Raw genomic sequence first — 13,490 nt, 5'->3', positions numbered from 1 at the left:
GCCGTAATTTTCAGACCATTCCCAATCACGTACCAGGATATCCAGATGCTAGTGAAACAGAGAAATTCCGGTTAAACCTGGTTCGTTGCCATGTTGGAGAGATTAACTGTGAATTCAGTCACGGAGGTGGGATGCTTCAGAGTTACAGTTTGCTTCATGTTTCAGTCCATGTGTGCCTCTGTGTGTGAAAGTGTACATAAGTGTCTGTGTTTCTCTGCTTCTATTGCATCTGTCTGAGACTGAGTGAGTGCGAGAGTTTCAGTGCGTGAATATAATTTATTATGTTTAAAATTAAAGTTAATATACATCTCTGGACCTTCTTAACATACTGCAATGTGATGATTTGTGTCCATCTGAGTAGAAAATTTGTCTTTTTGTTGAACATCACACGAACATTCTGACCCTACAAGCCTCCCCAGAAACACGTGGAATTCTGGTATCAGGAGGGAGTGCTCATGAAGGGGATGCAAATTCTCAGCACAGTGCTGGTATCAACATTGATGACCCTCAATGAGCAGCACTCAAAAACAGACCATCTCTGTCCTATTCTCACTTATTGTTCAGGGGATCTTCCTCTACAGAAATTAGCCACTCCATTACCTCCCATTGCATCTGTGACTACACTGAGGAAGGGCTCCTTTGGATGGAAAACATTTTGAGGTTGTGATGATGTCCTGTAAATTCTCTCCCTCTCTCAGTCCATAGACCCAAGACAATATAGTGGGACACTAGATCGTACACTCTCCATTACCTGAATAGGATCCAAGTCAAGAACCTCTCCGACCTGTTGGGCCATGTCCAGAAACATCTGGAAAGCAAAACACAACACATCCAATCACTGTGTGTTTGTATCCCAGTGTGTGTGTGTGTGTGTGTGTGTGTGTACGTGTACAAGTGCCTGCATGTGTGTGTGTGTGTGTATACAGAAGTGTCTATGTGTGTGTGTATATACAGAAGTGTCTGCGTGTGTGTGTGTGTAGACAGAAGGGTCTCTGTGTGTGTGTAAAAGTGACTGTGTGTGTACGAGTGACTGTGTGTGTGTGTGTGTGTGTATACAGAAGTGTCTGTGTGTGTGTATATAGTGCAATGGGGTCACCTCTAGTGTGACATGAACCCAAGGTCACGGTTGAGGATGTTGGGTTCATGTCACACTAGAGGTGACCCCATTGCACTATATACACACACACACACACACACACACATACGTTTGTGGGGGTGAATTTGTACTTGCAGAATTACATTGTACTTTGTTCAAAAACTGCATGAATTCATGTAAGATTCTGATAATTCATTTTTTAGATTAGAATTAGTCTAAACATTGTGGCACAGACAACAGCACACAGGGGACTAACATCTTCATCGCATTATCTAGGCTGACACCAATTGTTAAAGTTCACCTGAGAATGTAACTTTTTAAAAACGTTTGCGACTTACATGTTAAGGAAGTGAAACTAACATGATCATTCTAACAGATGAGAGACTTAACAAACAATCAGCGTCTTTTTCAATGTCTAATTTCAGTTACATCATACGGTAATCCTTTCCCAGAAATTCTGTGTCTTAGAATTGTGTCCTCCACCATCACCTGATGAAGGAGCAGCGCTCTGAAAGCTAGTGCTTCCAATTAAAGCTGTTGGACTGTAAGCTGATGTCGTGTGATTTTTAACTTTGTACACCCCAGTCCAACACCGGCATCTCCAAATCACGACACTGGGGGGAGATTACCTCACTCACTGAGGAGGCTGGGAATGAAGCCTGGGCCTTTCCCTGCTCAGTGTGTGGGTGATAATCAATCCCACACTGGGGGGAGAGATTACCTAACTCACTGAGGAGGCTGGGAATGAAGCCTGGGCCTTTCCCTGTCTCAGTGTGTGGGTGATAATCAATCCCACACTGGGGGGGGGGAGATTACCTAACTCACTGAGGAGGCTGGGAATGAAGCCTGGGCCTTTCCCTGTCTCAGTGTGTGGGTGATAATCAATCCCACACTGGGTGGGGGAGAGATTACCTAACTCACTGAGGGGGCTGGGAATGAAGCCTGGGTCTTTTCCTACTTCCGACAACCTGAATGAATAACAAACCGTCATACACAGTGGGGTGGGAAGACCAAGATGTAATTGATGAAATTGTGTAAAGGAACAGGGAGCAGAGACACAGGAAGGTAGCCGAAAATTGGTGAAATGAAAACGATGAAAGAGCACCTCTAAATATTCCAGGTCTGTCCGATTAATCTTTGAGGCAACATTAAAAATCTGAAAAATTAAAGCACGAGAGTGATCAGAAAACTTGCAATGATCGATGTCACAGTGTAACAAGGAATTCTAGATCTGACCAAGGAAAACTGTGACCTGTCTGTTATAAGAAACCCCGAGTATCACACTGTCTGTTATAACACACCCCGAGAATTATGCTGTCTGTTAGAACACACCCCGAGTGTCACACTGTCTGTTATAACACACCCCGAGTGTCCCGCTCTGTTATAGCACACCCCGAGTGTCACACTGTCCGTTATAACACGCCCCGACTGTCACACTGTCCGTTATAACACACACCGAGTGTCACACTGTCCGTTATAACACACCCCGAGTATCACACTGACTGTTATAACACACCCCGAGTGTCACACTGTCTGTTATAACACACCCCGAGTGTCACACTGTCTGTTATAACACACCTCGAGTGTCACACTCACTCTTATAACACACCCCATGTGCTAACCCTGTCATACAATAAACTCCAAGCATCACATTGTTTGCTCGAGCGGACTGTGGTAGTCTGCTGTGGTCTTCCTCTCTCTTGGTCTCTTGCTGAAACTGGGTCACATTTTACTCACCATGTATGAACTCAGCAACATACTGAGTGCTGACAGTTGAACACTTAGGCTTTTCTTTCGTTCATGACCATCACAGCCTTCTGTGTCGACCAGAAATACTGCCATCTGTGAAACAAATGGAGACGCACTTGTTACATGTTTTCAGTCATTCCAGGCCTGATTTCTGTTTGTAGCCTCTCTGTCTTATTCAGGGAATTGGTCTCCATTCTCCCTCCTGTATTACACACAGACGAGAAAGGATTTTTCAATCCAGTAACCCTGCCTCTTTGCAAGGGTTTCCAATTCCTCTGAACCTAAATTTAAAGAGATTTATACTTTAAGATAGAGGACTGACAGTGCAGAGCTCCCTCAGCGCTGACAATCCAACAGTATGGAGCTCCCATAGCCCTGACCCTGCAACCGTACGGAGTTGTCTCAGAGCTCACCCTCTGACAGTGTGGGACTCCCTCAGCGCTGACCCTCCCACAGTGCGGGGCTCCCTCAGCGCTGACCCTCCCACAGTGCGGGGCTCCCTCAGCGCTGACCCTCCCACAGTGTGGGGCTCCCTTAGCCTGACCCTCCCACAGTGCAGGGCTCCCTCAGCGCTGACCCTCCCACAGTGCGGGGCTCCCTCAGCACTGACCCTCCCTCGGTGCGGAGCTCCCTCATCACTGACCCTCCCACAGTGTGGGGCTCCCTTAGCCTGACCCTCCCACAGTGCGGGGCTCCCTCAGCGCTGACCCTCCCACAGTGCAGGGCTCCCTCGGTGCTGACCCTCCCACAGTGCGGGGCTCCCTCAGCGCTGACCCTCCCATAGTGCGGGGATCTCTCGGCGCTGACCCTCCCACAGTGCGGGGCTCTCTCAGCTCCGACCCTCCCACAGTGCGGGGCTCCCTCAGCTCTGACCCTCCCACAGTGCGGGGCTCCCTCAGCTTTGACCCTCCCACAGTGCGGGGCTCTCTCAGCTCTGACCCTCCCACAGTGCGGAGCACCCTCAGCGCTGACCCTCCCACAGTGCGGGGCTCTCTCAGCTCTGACCCTCCAACAGTGTGGATCTCCCTCAGCGCTGACCCTCCCACAGTGTGGAGCTCCCTCAGCGCTTACTCTCCCACAGTATGGTGCTCTCTCAGCGCTGACCCTCCGACAGTGTGGGGCTCCCTCAGCGCTTACTCTCCCACAGTATGGTGCTCCCTCAGTGCTGATGCTCTGACAGTGCGGCGCTCCCTCGGCGCTGACACCCCGACAGTGCAATGTCCCCTCACTGCTGACCCTCCAGAAGTGCGGAGTTCCTTCAGCATTGACCCTCTGACAGTGCGGAACCTGAGCTTAACCTGAGATACAAATCTTCTCAAAACTCGCTCAGCACAGAGCTCCCTCAGTGCTGATCCTTCAAGTGTAAGGAACTCCCTCACCACTAACCCTTCAATAACAGTGAACATCGAAGTATACAGCAATGTCTCAGCTCCCTATCTGGTAATTGTCACCCACCTCCATCCACTTGCTGTATCATGGTAAACAGTTTGAGAATCTGTTTCTCATTTAGTATTGAATGTGCTCTCACCTACCTTACCATGCTCTGAGTCAATGAAGAACGGTTCACTCCAGATGAAAACACCTTTAGTCGTGCTGCGTCTTCCAGGCTTGTACTCAAATCCTTTCAGATCTTCATTCGGTCTTCCCATCCACTCCTGGTCCTTGCAGTCCTGAATGAGAATTTGGTCGTGGTTTCAAAAAGGTTAATTTTCTGACCACCTCTTGCTGATGTGACAGAATTACTCAACAGACCAGAAAGCCAGAGTAAAGACAGGCATCAGGAGAGAGTATACTAGTTCCAGCCACGTGACTAATTTTTGTCACTCCAAATCTCCAACACGCTGGGAGAGATATTGAGGAGGGAAACAGGCAATTCGTTCATTAGAGGCACAACGAATGGCCTGGCGAATGGTTTTGAATCACACCATGACAGTTGAAACAATTGCCCAACTCCACAACAGTGGCCATGATAAAATTGTTGTGAATCCATATTTATAATGAAGATCTATTTGAGAAAAAACCCCACCAGAAGGCCATTTGGCTCATTGAGTCTGCTCTTCCACTCAACAAGATCGTGGCTGATCTGACCATCCTCAATTCCACTTTCCCTGTCACCTCCAATTCCCTTCCTAATGAAACACCTATTTCAGCCTTGAATATACAGCATTACCCAGCCCCAACAGCTGAAGTAGTCCTGGACTCTCTGACACAGGGGAAACAGCCCAAAGGTCAATTTCCCTTTGGATCTTGTCAGTTTCAATCAGGTCACCTCTCATTCATCCAAACTCCAACAAATACAGGCCCAACCTACTCAACCTCTCCTCCATAAGACAGTACCCAGGATCAGTGAGTGAACCTTCCCTGGATTGCTTCTAATACCAGCCTACTTTTCCTTAGACACAGAGTCTTCAAAACTGTTCACAGTATTCCAACTGTAGTCTGACTACAGCCTTTAATAGTTTGAGTAAAACTTCTCATCTTTTACATTCCATTCCCTTGGGAATGAAGGCCCAAATTTCATTTGCCTTTCCTATTAACCGATGTGATTGATGGATGCTCCTCGGAAACTGTGAGATTGTAAAGCTGAGTGTTTGTCTGGAGCCTGGAAATGTTTCCTCAGTGTTTGTCAGATGCCTTCAAGTTCACCCACCCACAGCCACACGCTCCTCACCTTCTGCTAAGAAAGCAAATGGCCATTGGGAACCTGGAAATAAAACTGATCTGGAAGGGAAGTGATCTGTCACTGAAGTTAGTGCTGGTAAAAGTGAAGTGGCTGTGGTTTTACCAGACATTAGGCTGCTCTCTCATCTGAGAGAGACAGCTGGTTATGGTTTAAGCTGTGGGTCAGCACGCCTCAGGTGAGGGGAGAGGTTGAGAAGGAGAATCCTTCATGGTAACCTCTGCTCGTGTGGGAAGTGATCCCACACTGTTGGCACTGGAGTGATTGGAACGAGGTCAGCCATAGAATATGAGATCCCTTATTGGGGCTGTTAACCTGGTCCAGTCAGGGAGGACAAAGTGAAGACTGCAGATACTGGAGAGTCAGAGTTTTGAAAAATGTGGTGCTGGAAAAGCACATCAGGTCAGGCAGCATCAGAAGAGCAGGCGAGTCGACCAATGTCATTCCTGATGAAGGGCTAATGTCTGAATCATCGACTCTCCTGCCCTTTGGATGCTGCCTGACCTGCTGTGCTTTTCCAGCACCACACTTTTCGACTCCAATCAGGGAGACCTGGCTGACAGATTGAAACAGGAATGTCAGGGGTCCTGCTCACTCTCCGAGTGTTAGCGAGGTCAGTGTCACGTACTATGCATGTGTAAATAAAGGGTGTCTTGGTAACGGGATACTGGTCTTGGTGGAATTATTTCAGTGGTGGCGAGAGAAAAACATGCTCCTCAAGCGAATCGCTTGCAACAATTGTCTTTGAGGTTGTGGTCAGCATTTCTGGCAACATACAGTATATTGGAAACTTGACTTATGCACTTCTGATGTCAAAGACTGGGCCCTGAATGGGGAACGAATGTGGTATTTTTCCCGGCAAGTGACATTGGGGCAGACGAAAAGCAACAGGTAATACTGACAGCCTGCGGACTCACTGGTTTTCTGATTATGAGGAGCTTAACTTTCTCTGAGGCACCAGCTACTAAAATCTTTCAAGCATTCACGGATTTAGCGAAGGAATATTATGACCCCATGCCTCCTCTAATTCTGAGATGCTTTCAGTAGTTCGAAAACCAGAGGAACTTGTTTCAGGATTTTTGGTGAGGTTAAGACAACTGACAGAGGCTTGTGATTTTGGTTTCGAACTAAGTGAGATGCTGAGACACTATTTGGGATTTGGGATTCATGATGTGACCATGCAAAAACAACAACTAGCTGAAGCCCAACTGGATTTCAAACTGGCACTACACTGTGTCATAAGAAAGATGTGGCAGGTGGAACATATGGGTTACAGGGTAATCTGTTGGAAGTGGACGCCTTTGTTACGCTGACTGAGCTCAGGGAACACCATTTGAGGGAAGGCAATTGCATTGCTTCACTCAGGACATGTCCTGAGGTCAGCTCATGGCCAAACCCCAAAACAAAGCCAAACCTCAGCCAAATGGCTTCAACATTTTTGAGGCTGAATTGAGTGCACACCCTAGAAAGTCCACCGACAGCTGGTTTGGAACAGTCACATTGGTTTTGATTTGGATGTTCCTAAGCAATCAAACTAAACATCTGGTTAAAGATTCACCCAGTTTTAAAGGAGGTTGATTTTCCGGTGTGGATGTATCAGCGATTGTGGAACCAGTCATTACCAAAATTCATTTTGGACTCCAACCCTTAAGTTGCATAAAACCTCGACCAGGCTGAGAACCTATACCGGGGAACCCCGACAGATTAAGGGCACAACTTTGGTTCCAGTTGCTTATGAGAAATAGTTGCTTCAGTTCCCATTGATGTAGTAAAAGACTCAGGTCCAAGCCTGATCAGGCAAAATGAGTTGAGAAAGAGTCAACTGGATTGGCTCAACATGTTTTGATCAGAAATAGCTGCCCGAGTGAGATCTAAATTAAATACCGGGACATTTTCTGGAAAGTGTAGGGAATATCAAAGGAGCAAAGACCACCTTGCCTGTTGACCAGGAAGCAATTTTACGATTCCGCAAGGGTCGCCCAGTACCATTTGCCTGACGGGCAAAAGTGGAAGCAGAAACCAGGAGGCTGGAAAGTGAAGGAATCACCAATACGGTACATTTAGCCGAATGGGCAGCACCGGTCATACTGACTGTGAAGCCTGACAGATCGGTTTGCCTTTGTGGAGACTTCAAACAAATGCTTTTTGCAGATTGATATATACCCAATCCCTCGCACTGAGGACTTACATGAAAAAGTGGCAGGCAGGGATACTGTCCTTCATACAGCTGGGCGTGAGCTGTGTGTACCTGCAATTACAAAATTAGATGGGGATTCCCAGAGGATGCCACAATTTATACCCATAATGGACTGTACTAATATATTGAGACTGCTCTTTGGGGTCTCATCAGCCTGTGCTATTTTCCAGCAGATGATGGAAAATATTTTACAAGGTCTACCCCAGGTGGATGATGTACTAACAACCAGGAAAACCCAGAAAGAACATTTAGAGAACTTGGACATAGTGCTTCAATGTTTCTTCCAGGCAGACATATGCCTTAGAAGGGAAAAATGTGTGTTCCAGGTGCCCCAAGTGACTTACTTGGGTTACAGAGTCGACAAGTGTCGGGCAGCATCCGAGGAGCAGGAGAACCCATATTTCGAACAGAAGCCCTTCCTGATGACAGACTTATGCCCAAAACGTCAATTCTCCTGCTCCTCAGATGCTGCCTGACCTGCTGTGCTTTTCCAGCACCATACTCTTCAACTCTGATCTCCAGTGTCCTCACTTTTTCCTACAAACTCGACAAGACTGGGTTATACCCAATGGAAAATAAAGTGGGCATGATTGAAGGTGACTTGGCTCCTACGTCTGGACTGGAGCTTGTGTCTTACCTTGGGTTGGTGAATTATTCCAGAAAGTTCATATATAACCTGACCTCCATCCTGGCATCTTTAGATCTGCTATTGAGAATGAGTCAGCCTTGGAAATGGTCTTGTAGCCAAGATGTAATACTTAGGGAAGTGAAGAAGCAGCTATTGTTGTCTAAGGATTTGACACACTCAGATTCCAAGCCAGATGTAGTGCTGACATGTGATGCCTCCCCTATGGTGTCGGGGTGGTGTTGAATCACCGGTGGCCCAGCGGAGAGGAATGCCTGATAGTAAATGCTTCCCAGACTTTAGCTGATGCTGAACAAAAATATTCCCAGATAGAGAAGAAAGGTTTGTCACTCATCTTTAGTGTAAGGAAGTTCGACCAATACCAATTCAGGTGTAAATTTATAATAATAACGGACAACATGTCACTGCTAGGGTTACTTAAAGAAGACAGGGTTGTGTCCCCTAAAGCATCAGGTTGACTTCAATGGTCAGTCCTTATTCTGAGTGTGGACAATTACAAGTTGGAACATCATCAGGAGACCAAGTTGGAAATGTGGGTGCATTGAGCCAGCTCCCACTGGTGGTGCTGCCACTGGAAGAGTTCGCTCTAGTTTTAAACTTCCTGGATACCCTTCCGGTCACCGCTGACAATATCAGACTGTAGACACAAAAAGATCCCATCCTGGCAAAACCCCAACCACTGCTGGTGATGGGGGAATAAAAGGATCATCACAATCAGAATTTAAACCTTTCTGAACCTGGCAAGACCAGATCATCATACATTTTATTTCGAGGAGCAAGAGTGATTGTCCTGAGTAGAAGTCACTGCCAGATACCAGCTGAACTCCACCAGGGTCATCCAGGGGTTTCCAAAAATGCAGACATAGCTACATTGATTGGGCAGCGCCTACTGGGACAAAACATTACTGCCAGCAGCTCTCCCACATTTCTGGGAATGGCGAGCTAAACCATAGACTTGGTAACACATTGACTATGCCAGTTCTTTCATGGGCTGTATGTCTTGAGTCACTATAGACACCCATTCAAAGTGGTTGGATGTGCATAAAGTTAATTCATCAAACACGGGGACGATGACTGAAAAGTTGTGAGCATCGCACAGACTCCAGCTGGTGTTGATAACAGACAATAAGCCAGAATTAACCAGCGGAGAATGTAACTATTTCCTGAAGTCTCATGACATTCAGCATGTAAGGACAGCTCCATCCCATCCATTGTCCAATAGTCTGGCAGCAAAAGTAGTTCAATCTTTGAAAGAACAAGTTACTGCAGATGCTGGAATCTGTACTGAAAACAATAAATGCTAGAAATCACAGCAGATCTGACAGATTCCATGGAGAGAGAGCAATCTAATGTTCTGAGTCCAAATGACTCTCTATTAGAGCTGAAATGTTAGCTTGCTTTGTCTCCCTGGATACTGCCTGACCCACTGTGACCTTGAAACTTTGAAGGCAGGCTTAAAGAAACAGCTCAGACTTTTACTCAATACAAACTTGTGTCCTAGTTCCTGTTTGATTTTAGGACCATCCCTGACACAATGACATGGACAGCTCCAGCAGAGTTGCTAATGGGGAGAAGACTCCACATCAGGTTAAACCTGATTTACCTGGCTTGGAGTGGGGAGGGGTGAACCAGCATGAGGAACACTAATACCAGACACAAAACTCCACTAAGTGAGGGAGGCAGTTTACTTCACAGGATGAAATTTGGGATTGCAAGGACAGGAATGGTCCTGCGTGGTAAGAGATATGAGTGATATGAGGTCAGGTCCTGTGATGAAAGAGGTGGGTCATGGACTGAGGCAGAGTCAGAGGAATTGGACTCCATGTGAAAACACCCCAGGAGAAGCTGCAGGAAAAAGAACAGGCCTCCGTCCCAGGACTTAAAGTGGGAAGGATGTCAGCCAGGGGGGGATCCTCATGGAGTTCTCTGATTGGACCAGATTAACAGCCCCAATCAGGAAGCCCTGGCTGACAGGTATTAACAGGAGGGTCCCTTGTGTTATGCATGTGTAAACAAAGTGTGACCTGGTGATGGGATACTGGCCTCTGTGGAGTTATGTCAGGCATCACTCTGAATCACAAATCAGCTGTCCAGCAAACTGAGCTAACCAAAATGGTGACATTAATGTCAACATGCTGTGGTTTATCTGCTGTTCATAGAAATCTTGTGACTTTGGAGAAAAGGAAAACAAATGTTTTTAGGGAGATAACAGATGAGGTTCTGGCCCTGAATTGCTGGAAAACCTGGCTTTGAAAGGCTATGTGGCATTCTGTGGGAGTGGTTATCTAGCATCTATTCCTGGACTTGACCTCTGTGTTATATAGGCCTCAGGAGTCAATAAGGTAGAAATCCCAAGAGCTTCGTGTCTCTCTCCATCTCACAATGTGTTTCTGAGATCCTGATAAAGTTTTCAGATGTCAGTGTGTGACTACCTTGTAAAGCAGATTCAGATCCTGCCTGATAAAGATCTTCCACCAGTCTACAGCTGTCAGCAATTCCATTTTGGAAATTCACCACATTCTATGCTTCGTTTTCAGATCCTGGGTGAGCTGGAATGTCGTTTTTCCCTTCTTCCCTTTCATGAAGGATCAAATTCAGGTGGGAATTGTACTGTAAATGGCAGACCCTTAGGAATATTAACACACAGACGGATCTGGGCGTGTAGGTCCACGGTTCCCTCAAAGTGGCAATACAGGTGACCAAGATGGTTAAGAAAGAATATGGTATGGAATACAAGAGTTGGTTAACCATGTTGCAGCGATAGAAAACCCTTGTTGGGCAGCATTTGGAGTATTGTGTGCAGTTTTGGTCTCCATACTACCAGAGTAATGTGGAAGCTTTGGAGAGAGTACTGAAAAGGTTCACTGGGATGTTGCCTGGTCTCAAGGGCACTGCCTATGTGAAAAGGTTAAAAAGACTAGGAATGTTTTCACTAGAAATACAGTGGCTGAGAGGAGCCCTGATAGAGGTCAACAAAATTATAAGAGGCATAGATAGTGTTATGAAGTGGAACTCGACCCCCTCCCCCCTCCCCCAATAATTAAAACCCAAAACACCCAGAGAGGAGCACTTTACCTCATAATCTGATGAAGTCAGGGTGACCAATGATATAACCTACCTCTTACCCCCAATCTGTTATAAAGGAGTGGTTAAATGAAATAGAATTCTTGATGAATAACAAATTAAAAATTCATTTATCTCACTCCAACAATGAACAAATTAAGAGAACCACTAACAAACCAAGCAATTTCTCTCTAACTACTGTTCTGAAGTTGAAGGTGTGCAATGTGTCTTTAACAGAGAGTGGATGCTGTTCTGCACTGAGAGATTAGAAGCCCCCGTGTTTATGACTAGATGGCAGTCTCACAGCAGACTGGAAAACTGAAAATATGTAACATTTGGCTGTGATATGAATCCTGAGTTAGTTCTGTTTTGACGACAATTCGAATTTAACCAGTTTTAATTATGCCCTAGGATACTAAATCCCAATTGCATTTTAATTTTTCATTTTGCCAACATCGAACCAATGATATGATCCCATGTTGGGCGGGGGGGGGGGTATAAAATGCAGACATTTTGAAAACTGGTCAGAGAGTAACTACCTTGGACAGAGAGAGCTCATTGCCTTTCTTAACAGCTTGCTCTCAAAGAAATTAGGAAACTCTCTCCATCAAAGGTAACTTTTCAAGTGAAATATAATCAGTAAAAAGAAAGAAGACAACCCAGGGAGATCCTCAGCTGGAAGAGTGAAGGCACAGAGGAAGACAGTGACTGTGTTGTTTGAAATTAAATTGATGTAATCTTAATAAGTGTCTTATTGGAACAGCATATTGTTATAGAGTTGGTGGCAGATAGAAAATAGTTAAGAGAAAGGGGGCTTGGATTTGTGAACAGTTTTGTTTTGTTTAATGTTGACTGTTAGAGTTAGGAAAATAAATTGAATTTTATTTTAAATTGTGGAATTTGAAAGTTCTCTGTCAGGTTACATTTGAACAGATTGCGAGGTGAGGGTAGCTTTTCTGGGTGTTTGGTTGAATTAACAGAGGAATTCACCTCCGTGTCATAACACTACTTAGTTCTGAATAAAACAAGATTCTAATAGGATGCTGTTTCAATAATACAGGTCCCACTTATATAAATCCAATTACTAAGAACAGTAACTTAAAACTTAATCTTTCAAAATTGCAGCAAAAGTCCATCTTCCAGAATAGTCCTTGTCCTTTCCTCTGATTCTGCTGTCTCCCTCAGTCTGAAACACCTTCTCAGTCTGCCGAATGCTGCTGTCTGAAATATTAGCTGAACGTGCCTTGGTATCGTTTATGGATGGATGATAGTTTTTCTCTGATAGCTGGGCAGCTCTTATCTCTTCAGATGACAGCTGACTGTCTCTGGTTTTCAAAAATCCTGGTTTTATATACTGCCCCATGACACATTCAATTCTTATTATGTGATTGATTTCTGGGTGTCAAAACAATCCGTTTTAAATTTAGTTGATCCTTAGTCTCCAAGTGCCTTTGTGAATTAATTGGCTGAATTTAAACTGTTGTCTGGGTAAAAAGGCTGCTTGGCCCTGCTAACTGAATCACCCCCGATATACCGTCAACTTGCGCACTTGCAGCTGCTTACCCACAGAAATTCATTTTTAAATCTTTAAGCACCAAAACGAACACCAGCTTTTCAAGGGATGTCACAACGCTGTTGCCCATTTTACAATTTCATCGTTTTTACACATCAGCTTTGTGACAATAGGGGAGATAGTCAGAGGGTTTTTCTCCCCCCGAGTGTTGACGTTTCAATCACAAGAGTTCAAGATGAGTGGGGAAAGTTTATCTGGATGTTTTTCACACAGAGGGTGGTAGGAGCCTGGAACGCACCGCCAGAAGAGGAGGTGAAAGCAGGCAGGTTGTCGACATTTAAGAGGCAAATGGGGAGGGCATACAGGGATATGGTCCGAATAAGGGCAGAAGGTTTTTTTTTAGTTTAGTTTGAGCATGATGATCTAAACAGGCTTCCTGTGCTGTACTTCTCCTTGGTCTTTACATTTCCCAGCAAACCGATCAGCTCTGCTGATAAATACTTTGTGTTGTGTGTGTATGTGTCGGTGTTTGGAATTCGGAGGAGA

At 45.5% G+C, this 13,490-nt stretch overlaps 1 protein-coding gene and 1 long non-coding RNA gene across 2 annotated transcripts in view; both read right to left on the bottom strand.

Annotated features, from left to right (window-relative positions):
• Window positions 1-2,201: 2,201 nt before the first annotated feature.
• Window positions 2,202-4,451, bottom strand: LOC132808886 (uncharacterized). The gene is made up of 3 exons (XR_009642169.1): window positions 4,378-4,451; window positions 2,834-2,938; window positions 2,202-2,252 (listed from the first exon to the last, which is right to left on the bottom strand). It is a non-coding gene; the product is annotated as an uncharacterized LOC132808886 (long non-coding RNA).
• Window positions 4,452-10,433: 5,982 nt separating this feature from the next.
• Window positions 10,434-13,490, bottom strand: part of LOC132808897 (integrin alpha-D-like) — an 81,805-nt gene continuing 78,748 nt past the window's right edge. Inside the window, exon 21 of the mRNA XM_060822312.1 lies at window positions 10,434-10,538. Coding sequence (XP_060678295.1) covers window positions 10,434-10,538 — 105 coding nt within the window. The remainder of the gene's footprint in view (window positions 10,539-13,490) is intronic.

Source organism: Hemiscyllium ocellatum (assembly GCF_020745735.1).
Source record: "Hemiscyllium ocellatum isolate sHemOce1 chromosome 41 unlocalized genomic scaffold, sHemOce1.pat.X.cur. SUPER_41_unloc_9, whole genome shotgun sequence".
In the NCBI taxonomy this organism is placed as follows: domain Eukaryota; kingdom Metazoa; phylum Chordata; class Chondrichthyes; order Orectolobiformes; family Hemiscylliidae; genus Hemiscyllium; species Hemiscyllium ocellatum.
Note: the sequence above shows the minus strand (reverse complement) of the source record. Positions and strands in the feature narration are given on the sequence as shown.